This window comes from Raphanus sativus, chromosome 2 (assembly GCF_000801105.2).
Source record: "Raphanus sativus cultivar WK10039 chromosome 2, ASM80110v3, whole genome shotgun sequence".
Lineage (NCBI taxonomy): Eukaryota > Viridiplantae > Streptophyta > Magnoliopsida > Brassicales > Brassicaceae > Raphanus > Raphanus sativus.
Genome location: NC_079512.1, coordinates 32,319,118 through 32,332,437, shown reverse-complemented (window position 1 = coordinate 32,332,437; position 13,320 = coordinate 32,319,118). Strand labels below are relative to the sequence as shown.

The 13,320-nt window shown below is 35.2% G+C and overlaps 2 protein-coding genes across 3 annotated transcripts; both read left to right on the top strand.

The window, feature by feature from the left end:
• The first annotated feature begins 3,975 nt into the window (after positions 1-3,975).
• LOC108840100 (calcium permeable stress-gated cation channel 1) lies at positions 3,976-7,944 on the top strand. Of its 2 annotated transcripts, none has more exons than XM_018612925.2 (9): positions 3,976-4,071; positions 4,760-5,106; positions 5,190-5,348; positions 5,440-5,575; positions 5,671-5,775; positions 5,883-6,002; positions 6,085-6,506; positions 6,583-7,153; positions 7,232-7,944. In XM_018612925.2, exons 2-9 carry the CDS (start codon positions 4,793-4,795, stop codon positions 7,712-7,714), a joined length of 2,310 nt encoding a protein of 769 aa, XP_018468427.2. In that variant the 5' UTR covers positions 3,976-4,071; positions 4,760-4,792; the 3' UTR covers positions 7,715-7,944. The 2 variants fall into 2 exon arrangements, with proteins under 2 accessions (XP_018468427.2, XP_018468426.2); XM_018612924.2 differs by lacking the exon at positions 3,976-4,071 and adding an exon at positions 4,122-4,594.
• Positions 7,945-9,638: 1,694 nt separating this feature from the next.
• On the top strand, positions 9,639-12,743 carry LOC108840103 (alcohol dehydrogenase-like 5). Its single transcript, XM_056991754.1, has 9 exons — positions 9,639-9,974; positions 10,083-10,129; positions 10,212-10,540; positions 10,742-10,824; positions 10,988-11,063; positions 11,715-11,779; positions 11,960-12,055; positions 12,178-12,336; positions 12,439-12,743. Exons 1-9 carry the CDS (start codon positions 9,780-9,782, stop codon positions 12,556-12,558), a joined length of 1,170 nt encoding a protein of 389 aa, XP_056847734.1. The 5' UTR covers positions 9,639-9,779; the 3' UTR covers positions 12,559-12,743.
• Positions 12,744-13,320: the final 577 nt, after the last annotated feature.

The window sequence follows — 13,320 nt, the reverse complement described above, 5'->3', positions numbered from 1 at the left end:
ACGTGAATACTAGTACTATTATTTTTTATTGAAAATACTAGTATTTTACTATTTTATAAGTTTAAGTATCATCTATGTTTCCCTTACCAATCTTATTCGGTTGCCAGGCAGCCAATATAAGACGAGAGAATAAGTACAATTTTTACGACATTATGCATGAATTCCTTTTTTTTTCTAACACGTGAAGCCGTGAAGGTATCTGCAAATTTATTCGTTTCCTACAATTTAAGAGAATTTTAAAGAAGACATAATGGCAGCAAATAGGAAAACGACATATATCTTTGGACAAGAGAAATGTGGGATAATTTCTTGAAAACGACTAATAATAGAATAAATAGTGTAAAAGTATTGCTCACTCATGAAAACACGAATATTGGGTTACCTTTTGGCCTCTTCTCATGTTGTATTATTTTGTACTTTTTACGAAAATATTATTTCCTCTCAAGATATATTTTAATTCATCAATGAGTACATGTAGAGATCAAAGAGCTGAAAGTAAAATCATGTGTGGATCCACTCTGGCTAGTAGCTTATAAACTCGTTCAGCTGTTCTTGACAGAGGAGAGAAGATCATTAATGATTAGTAAATTCACTTTTTCCCCATTTCTATTGATCTTTTTCAAAATAGTTTTACAATGAAATTTAAATTTTATTGATAAGAGTCATATGATCTGTCTAAATAATATGATCTTATCATGAAATTATTGTCTTTGGAGTTTGGACACTATATATAAAACATTAAGGAGTTCATATTTCACTGTGTTTTATGTTAATTTGTATATTTATGGATTTCTTTTTTCTATTCCTTAACGATTAGTTATCGTATAAACAAAATAAATACTAATTCTTACCCCTTGTGTATAGTGTTGGTGAACTTAAACAAGATCATGATTGTGGGGGTATTTGGAAGATTCAAGATTGCTTGTTTAATGTCTCGAAGGAGAGAGACTTTATTCCATGGAATGAAATCCCGTGACCTTGTCTTGGAAACTTCCAACGTAAACATATTTAAAATACCCCGTTTATATGTCATAAATCGAGAGATTTTAAACTTTTAAAAATTCCAAACACAACATTTTCCTTTTCCTAAGAAAAGAACTACGTACGAAGTGTTAATTGTAACTATATATATTTTCTTGAAACCTTACCTATTTGGAACAAGACTTCAGATGATTATATATAATCACTTTTGGATCAAAACTTCATATGATTGCATAATCACATTTTCAACAGAACTTCGTATGATTATATATGTTATTCACATGGACAAACTGAGTTGATGAATAGTTTAGCCAATTATGTCAAACAATTGTATGTAGCAAAAATACATTATATATATTCACATTACATGTTTCGTATGTAAACCTCGTAGGCTCCTAATGACGTTTTTGTTTGTTTGTTTGATGCTTTAGAATCACTGGTATATTAGTGAAGGGCAGACTACATTAATTAAAGATGTGTTTGGAACTTTATACAGTCTTTGTAACGGAAATATATTTTCCAAAAAGTTTTAATGTCTCCAAATGAATTCTACCTGGAATCACATTTTTATGTTTGTGTTTATCTTTACACAAAATAAAGCTACAACTCTTCTCTTTTGTGCATAGAAAAATTTACAACTTCAACATATTTATAACCGACGTCGACACAACTTCAAATTTAACAATCTATAGGATTTATGAAATCATAATGAAAGTAAGTATTCTTAGTTTAAAAAAAAGAAGTATTCTTAGTTATTTTCATGAAGAAGTATTTTGTCACTATTTCATATAAAATGTAAAACCCCCTAACACTAATGTAATTTTATTCTCTCATGCAAAATTGAAAACACAAAAGTTACACACTTGCAGGATATTCGTGATTGAGACAGGTGTGTGTTGAATCATGTTCTAATCCATATTGATCATGATCCGATCCATCCGGATTAGGATCATGTGTGAGTGTTTAATCATGTTCTAATCCGTTTGCCCAAAAAAAAATCATGTTCTAATCCATATTGAATCATGTTCTAATCCATATTGATCCGATCCATCCGGATTAGGATTATAAAAAAAAACTAATTAACAATCAAGTGTTCGTAAAGATTCGAACCTCGACCGACCAATTGCTTCGAAGGTATATGAAAATTATTAATAAGGCTATTTGGGAAGGGCCTTCCAGGTCCCGGCCCAATCTTATATCATGTCAGGAATTTTTGAAGCGGCATAAACTTTTCTTCTCGGACCAATTTCTATTGATTCTTTACAATATTCGATAAGTATGATTTTCTCATAATTTGTGAAGTCTGGATCAATATTTTTTTTCCAACAAATATAGAATATTGATTCTTAGTAGTGTATGTTTAGTTGTGATGCTCAAATACTTTGATACTACTTTCCATGTGTTCTTAAACTTTTTATCGTATCAACTTTTTTTTAATTATCACAACTAGCTTACATATTCGAATGCATAAGTTGTTGCTAAAGTTTAATTCCAGCAAAAACTTCAATAAATAAATTTTATTTATCTAGCGGACTCTGAAAGAACACATCACCTTGCATGATTTTCAGCACAAACTTTCACTTTATGTCAAAATAATAAGACTCATTTATATATGGTGTTATTCACCACTCACACGCTCCAAGCATGCCCTAATTATAAAGATTTGTGTGTCCCACGTAAAACGCATGCCTTACCAAATCTCTGCCCTCTAGACAGTCGCTTAATTTGCGCATGATTCCAAACACTGCAACATTTTCTGCCCGTTACAAAGTCATTTGCTCAACTAACCGTTAGGCTTTACAAAACTGATAGCTACCACTCAATAAATGCTCATTTAGTAATATACTAACATTAAGTTTCAGAAAAATAATATATATATATACTAACATCAACGGTCGGAAATCGCCAAAAGAATTGTAACATACTAAAGAAAGAATTATTTGATGTCAAAGGAAAAAAAAATATTTGCACAATAACATAAGTTAATAACACTTGTATTGTTTAGCCAACAACATATGTTTTTGATCAACAATGTTCAATGTGAAGTAGCTTTATTCATAGAGGAAGCCGGAATGCCAGAACATAAAAATGTTCAAAATTTTAATATTTTAGTTTCGTATTGATATCACGTTTTGAAGCTTAAATATATAATACAATTAATAGAAAATACCCCCATAAAATCAAGAAAAAGTGCATTCATGTACTAGAAAATGAATTTCATAGTTTGGAGGAGAAAATAGATAATATCATGGTATCAGTGATATTTTTTTTACTGAATATATTTTACTGGTTAACACATTGTAACTAGCTAATCTCGAAACAGAATGCTGGAGAAAGGTTAACATAAGAGAGAAAGACGTCTGGATGATCTCCGCTTGTGGTGTTGATGCAACCCCCCCCCCCCCCCCCCCCCTTTATAATACCTTAGATCCAAATTTACTAAATCGATGCATTATGAATTGATCGTGGCCAACTTAATTAATTATAATTTAGGATGGAAGTTAAGGGTTAAATATGTGCTCATTTGTTTGGGATCCGAAGACAGCGACAGAACCTTATCGATTCTACATGTCGAACAAGGATTACTTTGGGTTAATGACAAATTTAAAAGAAATCTCGATCCAAATTGAAGTAGACTAAGATTTAGTGGACACATTTACACATTCAAAGGTAAATGGATGGACATTTTTCTACCTAAACATATTGTTTTATATGTAACGGCAGCCTGATCAAATAAACAAATTACAAATACACATGTTTGCCGGTTGCGTCAAAGATCATCACACTTTGTTTAAGCAGAGCTAAAAAAAAACAAATCAAATTGCGTCAAAGATCATCATACTTTGTTTAAGCAGAGCTAAAAAACAAAGGAAGATTCGGACACAACTTTAGAAATTGTTTAATCGACCGTCTCTTAATTTGTCTTTTTTAGTTAATTAGGTGAAAAACGTAGCCTTTCACAATAATCCAACGGCACTAAAGAATATATAAAAATAATATGACAATTTTTTTTTATATTGATACATTTGGTAAGCCAATGAGCATCACGACAAAAACCCTGGCCGTCTCTTCTTCTTCTTCCACGCGACTGTAACGATCTATCTCTTTCATCTCCCTTACTCTTAAGTAACCCTACGTAACTGCTGCTCCTATCAGTTTCCATACTATATTGTTGTCTCGAAACAGTAATTATTATCAAAATATAATAAAAAGATTTCCTGAAAACACACAATGCTTTCTTTCTTTTTTTTGTTGCTTAACTTTATAAATCTTCTATACATACTTTTTCAGAAGGGTTTGGTTTGTGTGTTTGGTTTGTGTGTTGCGTGTGAGTAAAAAGAAAGTTCTTAGCTTTGGGTGAAACACTGTCTTATTCCACTCCTCTTCTCTTGGGTTTCTCTCTCTCTCTCTCTCTGACTGCTTCCTTCCTTCTCTGTATTTACTCTTATCTCTGGATCTCATTGCTTCTGTCTGTGGAGTAAACTTGAGGATCTCTAACAAATAAAAAAAAAAGCAAACTTTTTTTTTGATGCTCTGAGCTGTTGTTGTGCATTGTCCCTTTCAAAGGTTCTGTAGAAAAGATTCCAACTGTTTTCTGGAACTTTGTTGCGAGGTTTGTACCCAAAGACTTGGCCTTTCTGAGTTTTCTTCTTCTTCATATTCTTTAATAATTAGCATTTCCCCTTAGATTCAGATCTGTTGCATCCCAGTTTCGGTCAAGCTTCAATCTTTAACTTTGGCAATAACAAGTTTTGCTGTTTCTCTGTATTGTCTACAGGTTGAGAGTTCTTAAGGCAAAAAATATAACAAAATGGCAACACTTTCGGATATTGGGGTATCAGCAGGGATAAACATCCTCAGTGCATTCATTTTCTTCATAATCTTTGCGGTTCTGAGGCTCCAGCCCTTCAACGACAGAGTCTACTTCTCCAAATGGTACCTCAAGGGTCTGAGAAGCAGCCCTTCCCGTGGTGGCGCCTTTGTACAGCGCTTTGTCAACCTTGACTTCAGGGCTTACTTGAAGTTCTTGAACTGGATGCCTGAGGCTCTCAAGATGCCTGAGCCTGAGCTCATCGATCATGCCGGTTTGGATTCTGTTGTCTATCTCAGGATTTACTGGCTCGGGTAAAAGTCTTCTTTAACTTTGTGTCTCTTTTTTGGTTGATTGTATGCTTACTAATTTCTCCTCTTCTTGATTGTGTGTGCAGGCTTAAGATCTTTGTTCCGATAGCAGTGCTTGCGTGGGCAGTTCTTGTGCCGGTTAACTGGACGAACAACACATTGGAGTTGGCTAGGCAGCTAAGGAATGTAACTTCCAGCGATATTGACAAGCTGTCTGTTTCGAATATCCCAGAGTACTCAATGAGGTGTGTTTATACCTTACCAACTGTTAAAACAATGTTGAGTTTTGAGCTAACATTGTCTCTGGACCTTTTGTTGTTTTTTTTTTGTTTCCAGGTTTTGGACACATATAGTAATGGCGTATGCCTTTACCATCTGGACTTGTTATGTGTTGATGAAAGAATATGAGACGATTGCTAACATGAGGCTTCAGTTTGTTGCATCAGAAGCTCGTCGACCTGACCAGTTCACTGTAAATTCATTTTTTCTTCCCCCCCCCTTGGTTTTTAAAACTTGAATCACTGAACAAAAGTGTGAACCTAAAAAAGTTGGGATGTTATGATATAGGTTCTTGTCAGAAATGTACCTCCGGATGCAGATGAATCTGTTAGTGAACTAGTTGAGCATTTCTTCTTCCTGGTCAACCACCCTGATCACTACCTCACTAATCAGGTAAATCTCTCAGCATCTTGTAATTTGAATCTGTTAAGTACTCTGTGAGTTATGATCTTCTTGAGATATATGCTGCTTCATGGATTCTTTCTGACAACAATATGTAGGTTGTATGCAATGCAAACAAGCTAGCTGATTTGGTGAAAAAGAAGACGAAGATGCAGAACTGGCTTGACTACTACCAGCTCAAATACGCTAGAAACAACTCTAACAGACTCATGGTGAAGGTATACTTGAGAAATGAAATCTCATATCTTTTTTTTAGTTTCTGTTCTGTTGAAATCTGATCCTTTTACATCAACTTCTCAGCTTGGTTTCCTTGGGCTTTGGGGACAAAAAGTGGATGCAATCGAACACTACATCGCTGAAGTAGACAAAATATCAAAAGAGATAGCTAAAGAGAGAGAGGAAGTGGTGAAAGATCCCAAGTCCATCATGCCTGCATCTTTCGTCTCTTTCAAAACTCGTTGGGCTGCTGCCGTCTGTGCTCAGACACAGCAGACCCGGAACCCGACCCAGTGGCTAACCGAATGGGCTCCAGAGCCTCGTGATGTCTACTGGCCGAACCTTGCTATCCCATACGTATCTCTGACCGTTAGAAGACTGTTAATGCACGTTGCCTTCTTCTTCTTAACCTTCTTCTTCATCATCCCAATCGCCTTTGTTCAATCTCTTGCCACCATCGAAGGCATTGTCAAAGCTTCTCCGTTCTTGAAGGTTATCGTTGAAGAGTGAGTCTTCTTGATATCATAATAAAACATTACTTTATTCCTGAACTGACTTTGTTTTTGATTCCTTTGTTTGCAGTAAGTTCATGAAGTCAGTTATACAAGGCTTTCTACCTGGTATAGCACTGAAGCTCTTCCTCATGTTCCTCCCATCCATCCTCATGATCATGTCCAAGTTCGAAGGCTTCACATCCATCTCATCCTTAGAGAGACGCTCGGCGTCTAGATACTACATCTTCAACTTCGTGAACGTGTTTCTCGCCAGCGTCATCACCGGAGCTGCGTTTGAACAGCTCAGCGCTTTCCTCAACCAATCGCCAAACCAAATCCCAAAGACCATCGGCGTGGCTATACCGATGAAAGCAACTTTCTTCATAACTTACATAATGGTCGACGGCTGGGCGGGTGTGGCTGGAGAGATTCTGATGCTGAAACCTCTCGTTATGTTCCATCTCAAGAACACGGTCTTGGTCAAGACTGAGAAAGACAGAGAGGAGGCGATGGATCCAGGGAGCATCGGTTTCAACACTGGGGAGCCGAGGATACAGCTTTACTTCCTTCTCGGTCTTGTCTACGCTCCTGTCACGCCTATGCTTCTTCCTTTTATATTGGTTTTCTTCGCTCTTGCTTACATTGTGTACCGTCATCAAGTGAGTTTCCCTTTTCTTTCTTTACTTCAGTTTACTTCAGTTTTGGTTTTTAAAGATGATTCTTGTTTTTCTTGTCAGATCATAAACGTGTACAATCAAGAGTACGAGAGCGCTGCAGCGTTCTGGCCAGACGTTCATGGACGAGTCATATCTGCTTTGATAATATCTCAGCTGCTTCTTATGGGTCTGTTGGGGACTAAACACGCTGCGTTGGCTGCACCGTTTCTCATTGCTCTGCCTGTGCTTACCATCGGGTTCCACCACTTCTGCAAAGGTCGTTACGAGCCAGCTTTCGTCAGATACCCTCTACAGGAAGCTAAGATGAAAGATACATTGGAAAACGCGAGAGAGCCGAACCTGAACCTCAGAGGATACTTGCAGAGTGCTTACGTGCATCCAGTGTTCAAAGGCGATGAAGACGATGATGAGTATGATGATGACAAGCTGGGGAAGTTTGAGGAGGAAGCAATTATTGTTCCTACGAAACGTCAGTCGAGGAGGAATACTCCTGCTCATAGCATGGTCAGCGGAGAATCTTCACCCTTTAGTGGTAAAGTCTAGAGAAACATTTTTCGACACGTACATATATACACATATGGTACTTTTCTATATGTACATAGACAAAAGAGAAAGAACGGATTACGTTGTAGCTCTCAGTGAAGTACTAATGTCAAAACCTGATGATGAGTGTTGAGTCTTTCGTCACGTGTAGAGGTCGTAGTCATACACAACACTTTGAACCGTTTGCCCTTCGGATCATAGCCTAAATACATTTCTACAATCTTCTCTTTCGGTTCTGTTTCTGTCTTACTCTTAACTTTCACTCTAGGCAAGGTTACAAATAACCTGGCGCCTTTCCACAGACTGGTGTGCAGAGATCAGATGGAACGTATTCGGGGAAAGACGTGTGATAAGGGGGTGGGCTACAAGCCTACAAGAACAGAGTTATCGCCTGGATTATGAGGCTAAGGTGGGTGTAGAGTAAAAGAACAGCTCGTCAATGATGTCTCATGTTGTACGGTGAAAAAGAGCCGTGTACGAGTCAGAGACTTGGTTAAAGAAAACTCAGTGAAGTCAGGACGACCGAGTATGGTTGGACGCCCAAGATTTTGATACGCCTAGGCTATAGACTTTAGCGGTACTCTAGTAAAAATATCGATGAGAAGATCAACTGGGATTGGGTCTGAGTATTCTCTTACCGAGTTAGGGGGTTATGTTATGTTACATGTCTGGAGGCGTTTAATAATAGATTCTCTGAGAACTGCTGCTCCAGATGTACAATTACATTAGCGGACAGCGATAAGTCACAGATAGGTTCCGATCCATAGACATGAAATCTTGAAGACGTTAGTGAGTGTACGTATCCAAAAGATTAATTGCTGGTTAAAACCAAAAACAATTTCATATAAACTTTGGATGCCAATAATTAACAAGCTTTTGATGTATCTTTACTGTCTTAGACCAATGTTTTTTAACACTTTACAGTCTTTTTTAAAGATTTCGTATCAAATTCGTTTGACTCGGAGTTGGGGACGAAATTGAAGACTTTGTATCAGATTCTTTATTTATATGGTCTAACCAAGAACCACGTGAATGTTACCATCACAAATGCATTTATTTATATAAAATCATTTGTAAAAGAACCACGTTCATCGCACAAACTAGTCTAAACTCTCTTTTTTTTGCTCAAATTTAAACTATCTTATTATCTGGATTTTAGCCTTTTGTATCTATTATCACAAATTATAATATTATCTGGCTTTTAGCCTTTTGTATTTTATACCATACAATATACATATTTGTTATCTGGCTTTTTGACTTTCGTATTATTCAATATTCGCCAGCAACCATGTCGAGAAATATTATACACTGATATTCGCCAGCAAAAAAAAAAATATTCGCCAGCAACCTATTAGACACAAAGTGTCCCACATCGGGTATTGTAAGAGATCCTTACTAATATATAAGATAGATGAGTCTCTCCACTAATCACCAATTGGTTTTAAGTGTGAAGCCCATCTAGCTTAACATGGTATCAGAGCCCGATCCACGCAGTCCAACCCGATCCACATCGATCTGGCCCAAAGTTGGCCCATCGATCTTTGTCCGAGCATTCCGAGATTGATGCTCAAAGAACCATCATCTCGAGGGGACGTATTAGACACAAAGTGTCCCACATCGGGTATTGGAAGAAATCCTTACTAATATATAAGATAGATGAGTCTCTCCACTAATCACCAATTGGTTTTAAGTGTGAAGTCCATCTAGCTTAACACAACCATGTCGAGAAATATTATACTTTTTTATTTTTTCTATTTTTTTAAGGGCGCCAAAGTTTTATTTCGTTTTCTTGTGTGTTTCAATATCTTTATTTCCTTACGATTCATTTTGAAATATAGACTAAAGAGACAATAAATAATAGGCAGTCCCGACTCGTTTTCATATAGAGACGATCGAACCATAAATATTTCATGAACTGTCCACTAAATATAAAAAAATATTATAAAACTAAGGTATTCATAAATAAAAAGACTATATATGGAGTTGTTTTAGCGCAGAGAGAGAGAGATATATATATCAAGAAGAGCACGGTAGGAAGAGCATTGACTCTCTCTTTCTCATATCCATGGACATGACATCATCATTCTCCATCCAGGAAGGAAAGACCATTCGATGCAAAGCAGCAATATGTAGAAAAGCAGGAGAAGCATTGGTTATCGAAGAGATCCAAGTTTATCCACCTCAAGCTTACGAAGTTAGGATTAAGATCCTATGCACAACTCTTTGTCACACCGATCTTGCTTTCTCAAAATATGAAAGTGTAAGATATACATTTTTATTTAACCAAAACAAGAAGATATACTTTTTTTTTGCATGGGAAAGTCCATACCTATTATCTATTTTTCACCAAATTTTTTAAATTTTTCAGGGACCACTCGCAAAGTTTCCTCGAATTCTAGGACACGAAGCAGTCGGGTAAATCTTCTTTCTAAATTTAAAGATATTGTACTTTTCTTTCAAGAATTTTCCTAAATAATTTACTTTTATTGTAATCCAGTGTGGTCGAAAGCATTGGTGAACATGTGGATGGATTCAAACAAGGCGACGTGGTATTGCCAGTATTTCACCCTCACTGTGAAGAATGTAGAGACTGCAAATCTTCAAAGGGCAACTGGTGCACGAGATTTGGCGAAGATCTCGTGTCAAACACGCGACGATACGGAATTGCTTCGAGGTTCAAGGACTCTATGGGAGAAGATATTCACCATTTTTTATTTGTATCGAGTTTCTCTGAATATACCGTCGTTGATATCGCTCATCTCGTCAAAATCACTCCTGAAATTCCCGTTGATAGAGCGGTTTTGCTCAGCTGCGGTGTCTCCACAGGTTCCATATTTTCTTCTTCAATATTTGTTGCCTTAGTGTTCGTAGTAGAGATATATATTCTAAATATCATTGGTGAAAACGTAGAAAGGAATAGAAACCAGGGGTGTGGTGGTTATTTTTAGGAAGTTAGATAAATATTAAATACTATAATTTGTAAAGGTGGGGCTAATCACTGATGATTTGTCACGTTACATGGGTCAGGAATTGGAGCAGCTTGGAAAACGGCTGACATTGAAGAAGGCTCCACTGTTGCAGTTTTCGGCCTTGGTGCTGTTGGACTAGCGGTATTCATTTTCTTTTATTAATATAAAAAAATTTCTTCTATAAAGAAAGCTATATTACCTTTTTGTAACTAAGAAAATATTACTTTCACAATTTGTATACAATCTCCCCTCCCCCTCTTTCGTTAATACATAAATAATCAAAAATTAAATGATTTGGTAAAAGGTTGGAGAAGGAGCCAGGCTGCGGGGGGCAGCACAGATCATCGGTGTTGATATCAATCCTGATAAATTCGCGTTAGGTAAATGTGTTATATATTATTTTAAATAAATATTTTTATTTTTATTTTATATACTACTATTTTCATTTGGTTATTCTGACACGTTGTGTTTGGCACTATTTCTCTGTCCATATTAGAGCTTCTCCGCTAATAAGGAATTCTCACCAAATACCTAACCATTATTAAATATTTTTAAAAATAAAACATGAAAGAAAAAGTCAGAATCGGCTTGTTTCAGAGAAATTTTAAGGAATGGTATCTAATGCTCAAATGCCAAATGGCTTCTTTCTATTTGTGTAGATATTAAAAAGAAAAAATCTAATTATTTGAACTAAAATTATTACAATACCATTATTTTACTTTTTCAATATCCAAATGCAATAGTTTATTCTTCCTCTTCCATTATAACCCATCGAATAAGTATTGATGATGATTTCCATTGATCACTACATGTTCAAAAACTATATAGTGTATTATATCTATATCCATGATCAATACAATAACAAAAGTTAATTATTTACTTAATAAATTATCATCGGAAACAATGAAACACCATTTAAATAAAACAAAAGATTTCATATTAAACGTTAATTAATTAAATAATTATATATTTCGGAAAAATATTATTCACCATGTACAAACTCAATTATAATTATCTAACTTGCATAATAGGTAAGAAATTTGGCTTCACGGATTTCGTCAATCCTACCTTATGTGGAGATAAAAAGATTAGCGAGGTATGGCAGTAAACAGATTACACCATTTCACATCATAGTTAAATAAACCTTTCAGTATTTGAATTAATTTATTCAAGAAAAATAGAAATAACTTCTTATTTTTGAAAAAAAAACTTCTTATTTTTGGATAATTTTTTTTTTTTTTTTGGATATTTTTGGATAATTGGTAATCATGAAAAGGTGATTAAAGAAATAGCTGGCGAAGGAGTTGACTACAGTTTTGAATGTGTTGGTATATCTTCTGTATTGAGCGAGGCTTTCATTAGCACCCGCACGGTACGTGCATGTACATCCGATCATGCATTTTCTTATCCAGTTCAATATCATCCCAGTGGTTAAAAACAACATTGATTTATTATGTATTTAACAAATACAAATAAATATATTAAATGAAACAGGGTACAGGAAAAACGGTAGCGTTGGGGATAAATCCTGCAGTTTCAACAGAATTGGATAGTTTTGATCTTTTCAGAGGAAAACATGTTTGTGGAAGTTTGTTTGGTGGTCTAAAACCCAAGCTAGATATTCCCATTCTCGTGGATCGATACTTAAAGAAGGTGTACATATATTTATTTGCTTACAGTTTAATTTGTTAACGCATACAAGTTGTATTTTATTTCCAACTTACATGTTATGATTCATGGGATTAACACATGCAGGAGCTTAATCTGGATAGCTTTATCACACATGAACTGAAATTTGAAGATATCAACAAGGCTTTCAACTTATTAGAGAACGGAAAGTCTCTCCGGTGCATTCTGTGGATGGATAAGAAATAACTATTTTATGTTAGAAAACCAGAACTATTTTATGCTAAGTCTTCTCTGTTTTTGTATTTTTGCTCATTTTTAATAAATTATTCCAAACATCCTTCTGTTTAATATTAAGATGAATGGTGAAAATTATGAACTATGTAATTGGTTGGAAGGAGCTGTAGAACTATAGACATCTATTTTTGTGTTCAGCCTTTATTCTGAACTAATCATGTTTTAGCTGTAAAAATAAATCAACATCTAAAACATTATAAGAGGAAATAAGTTGGCTTTCAAAATAAGAAAATACAGATTTATTTAGTAATTTGTATGTGTTTTAAATAACTCTATAGCAAAATAAAAATCAAAGTCATAGCTAAAAAACTACAACTTCAATTGTAAAGCAAAGGAAAACTAAAACTACAACTTCAACAGATCAAACTTTATTGATTGGTTGAAACTGTGGTTTTATGTTTTACTTCAAAGATTTTATTATTCAGATTCTTAATTGTGGCTTTGATTTTTTTGTTCTTTTTTTTTGCTGTAGATTTTCTAAAGCACTGGAAAAAGTTTAGAGAAATTGATTTATACGGCTAATACATTTTCTTTTATAGTGTTTTGGGTTTTATATTCAATTTTAAAAAATAAAACATGATTGTTTCCAAAACAATCTAGAAATAAATGGCTCTCCACAGCTTTTACAACCTCTTCCAATCATCTATTCAATATTTCAAATCACTAAGGCCTCGATTGGTACAGCAGATGAAGAAGCAGTAGTAATATGCTGCT

Excerpts from the sequence above, each read along its gene's own strand:
- LOC108840100 (XM_018612925.2), top strand. The coding sequence starts at position 4,793 with ATGGCAACACTTTCGGATATTGGGGTATCAGCAGGGATAAACATCCTC. Across the intron at positions 5,349-5,439 it reads ATCCCAGAGTACTCAATGAG|GTTTTGGACACATATAGTAA; the intron begins GTGTGTTTATAC and ends TTTTGTTTCCAG. Across the intron at positions 7,154-7,231 it reads ACATTGTGTACCGTCATCAA|ATCATAAACGTGTACAATCA; the intron begins GTGAGTTTCCCT and ends TTTTCTTGTCAG.
- LOC108840103 (XM_056991754.1), top strand. The coding sequence starts at position 9,780 with ATGGACATGACATCATCATTCTCCATCCAGGAAGGAAAGACCATTCGA. Across the intron at positions 10,825-10,987 it reads TTGGTGCTGTTGGACTAGCG|GTTGGAGAAGGAGCCAGGCT; the intron begins GTATTCATTTTC and ends ATTTGGTAAAAG. Across the intron at positions 12,337-12,438 it reads TGGATCGATACTTAAAGAAG|GAGCTTAATCTGGATAGCTT; the intron begins GTGTACATATAT and ends TAACACATGCAG.